Source organism: Sinocyclocheilus rhinocerous, unplaced genomic scaffold (genome assembly GCF_001515625.1).
Source record: "Sinocyclocheilus rhinocerous isolate Xijiao unplaced genomic scaffold, SAMN03320098_v1.1 scaffold2160, whole genome shotgun sequence".
Classification (NCBI taxonomy): domain Eukaryota; kingdom Metazoa; phylum Chordata; class Actinopteri; order Cypriniformes; family Cyprinidae; genus Sinocyclocheilus; species Sinocyclocheilus rhinocerous.
Window position 1 is genome coordinate 558,171 of NW_015646171.1, and position 2,294 is coordinate 560,464.

The window sequence follows — 2,294 nt, forward strand, 5'->3', positions numbered from 1 at the left end:
ATATTTACTTTAAATTATTGAGTGTGTTCAATACAGTGTAGTTATTGATAACTAAAACTATTAAAAATAATTTTTGGCCATAGAAATAAAGCTGAAATAAAATAAAATGTAAATATTAGGTGAAAAACTTAAGCTTAATTTTAAAACAAAATTAGAAATGTTAATGAAATGAACTAACTGAAAACTAAAGAAACCAACCAGGCGTTTTATTGTTAACTATAACTAAAATGAAAACTAAAACAATAAGAAAAACATTTGTTACTTGAAAATAAAATAAAATATAACTGACTTTATTTCAGCTAGTTGCTGAGGCAACATTTCTCATTTTCATTTAGTTTAACTTGAAATACTTGAAAAATCATATAGACATAAAAACTATATAGACATGTTTAAAAAATAATAATAAAAATTTGACAAAACAAAAAACATTTATAAAACTATAACTAAAATAAAAATGCTAACAGAAAATATAACAATAAAAATATATTCAAAATATGAATAAAAATAGAATCTAAATGATACTAAAATAACATTGGAACTAACTGGTAAAAAAATAAATGCGTGTAATTTTAAGTACTAAAATAGCAAACTAAAACTGAAATAAAAATGTATAAAAACTATATAGACATGTTTAAAAAAACTAATAGAACTTACAAAAAAAACCACAAAATTACTAAAACTTTAAAATTAGAATGATAACAGAAAATATAAAAATATCTTGAAAATAGTAATAAAAAGTATAATAGTATATCAATGATGCTAAAATTACACTGGAACTAACTGATATATAAAATAAATAAGATGAAGTACCAAAATTACTAGGACTAAAACTGAAATAAAATGAGCACAAAAGCGGTCTTAAGTCGCTGGGGTATATTTGTAGCAATAGCCAACAATACATTGTATGGGTCAAAATTATAGATTTTTCTTTTATGCCAAAAATCATTAGGATATTAAGTAAAGATCATGTTCCATGAAGATATTTTGTCAATTTCCTACTGTAAATATATTAAAACTTAATTTTTGATTAGTAATATGCATTGCTAAGAACTTCATTTGGACAACTTTAAAGATGATTTTCTCAATATTTAGATTTTTTGCACCCTCAGATTCCAGATTTTCAAATATTGTCCTATCCTAACAAACCATACATCAATTGAAAGCTTAAAAAATATTAAATGCAGTAACAGTAGTGCTGTGGAGTGATGATGTTGATGATGATAGCATTGACTGCTGAATCTTTGTATTGGGGTCATGATGATATTTCAGCATCTCTAACGCTGTGTGTGTTTGTGCAGATGCTGCTGTCTGATTTCTCTCACCATCATATTGAGATGGCCTGCACACTGCTGGAGACGTGTGGACGCTTTCTCTTCCGCTCCCCGGAATCTCACCTGCGCACGAGCGTCTTACTGGTCCGTCTTCACACAAACAGACACACAAGCATGCAAACCTGCAGCCGCCCTCTTCATGCTGTTGATCATGTGTGTGTTCACAGGAGCAAATGATGCGTAAGAAGCAGGCTCAGCATCTGGATGTGCGTTACGTGACGATGGTGGAGAACGCTTATTACTACTGCAACCCTCCGCCGATGGAGAAGACGGTGCGCAGGAAGAGGCCGCCGCTGCAGGAGTACATCCGCAAACTCCTCTACAAAGACCTGTCCAAGGTCACCACTGAGAAGGTGCGTCACGCATGCGGTGGACACAGCGGTACCGCATTTATTTTGTGGCCCACATCATGCATTTATTATCATTTGGGCCAAAAGAAGAGTGAATATTAGACAGTGTGATTTTAATTTTGCGTCAGTTTTGTCACTGCTGACATTTTGCAGTGTGTATGTGGTTTTGGTCCTATTAGCAGCGTGAAAATAAAACTTAAAATTGTGAATGAGTTATATACACAAAGCAAGCTTAATAATCACTGAAGCTGTCAATCGCTGTCAATCAATATACAATTATATGAAAAATATATAAAAAATACTATATATTAAAATTTGTATTATATACTAGTATTATGATTTTAATATATATATATATATATATTAAAATCATAATACTATTCTATGTATATTTCATAAACAAATTTTACGTATAGATAATAACTTAAATTAATTATAACATATAAGTAATTTAAATTATATTACAATATATAAAATAATATAGAAATACTGCAATAACTAATAGATTATGAAAATAAATATTGTAAATACTTACAAATACATTAAAAACGTAAATATATTTTAAAAATATTTTTTAAATATACGTTTTTTTATATATTATAAAAGCATCAAA

At 28.8% G+C, this 2,294-nt stretch overlaps 1 protein-coding gene across 1 annotated transcript in view; it reads left to right on the forward strand.

The window, feature by feature from the left end:
- The window catches only part of LOC107707109 (regulator of nonsense transcripts 2-like), a gene marked incomplete at its 5' end in the record, with an annotated part of 16,384 nt that overhangs the window by 8,107 nt on the left and 5,983 nt on the right, over positions 1 to 2,294 (forward strand). Inside the window, 2 exons of the mRNA XM_016511013.1 lie at positions 1,299 to 1,415; positions 1,499 to 1,684. Coding sequence (XP_016366499.1) covers positions 1,299 to 1,415; positions 1,499 to 1,684 — 303 coding nt within the window. The remainder of the gene's footprint in view (positions 1 to 1,298; positions 1,416 to 1,498; positions 1,685 to 2,294) is intronic.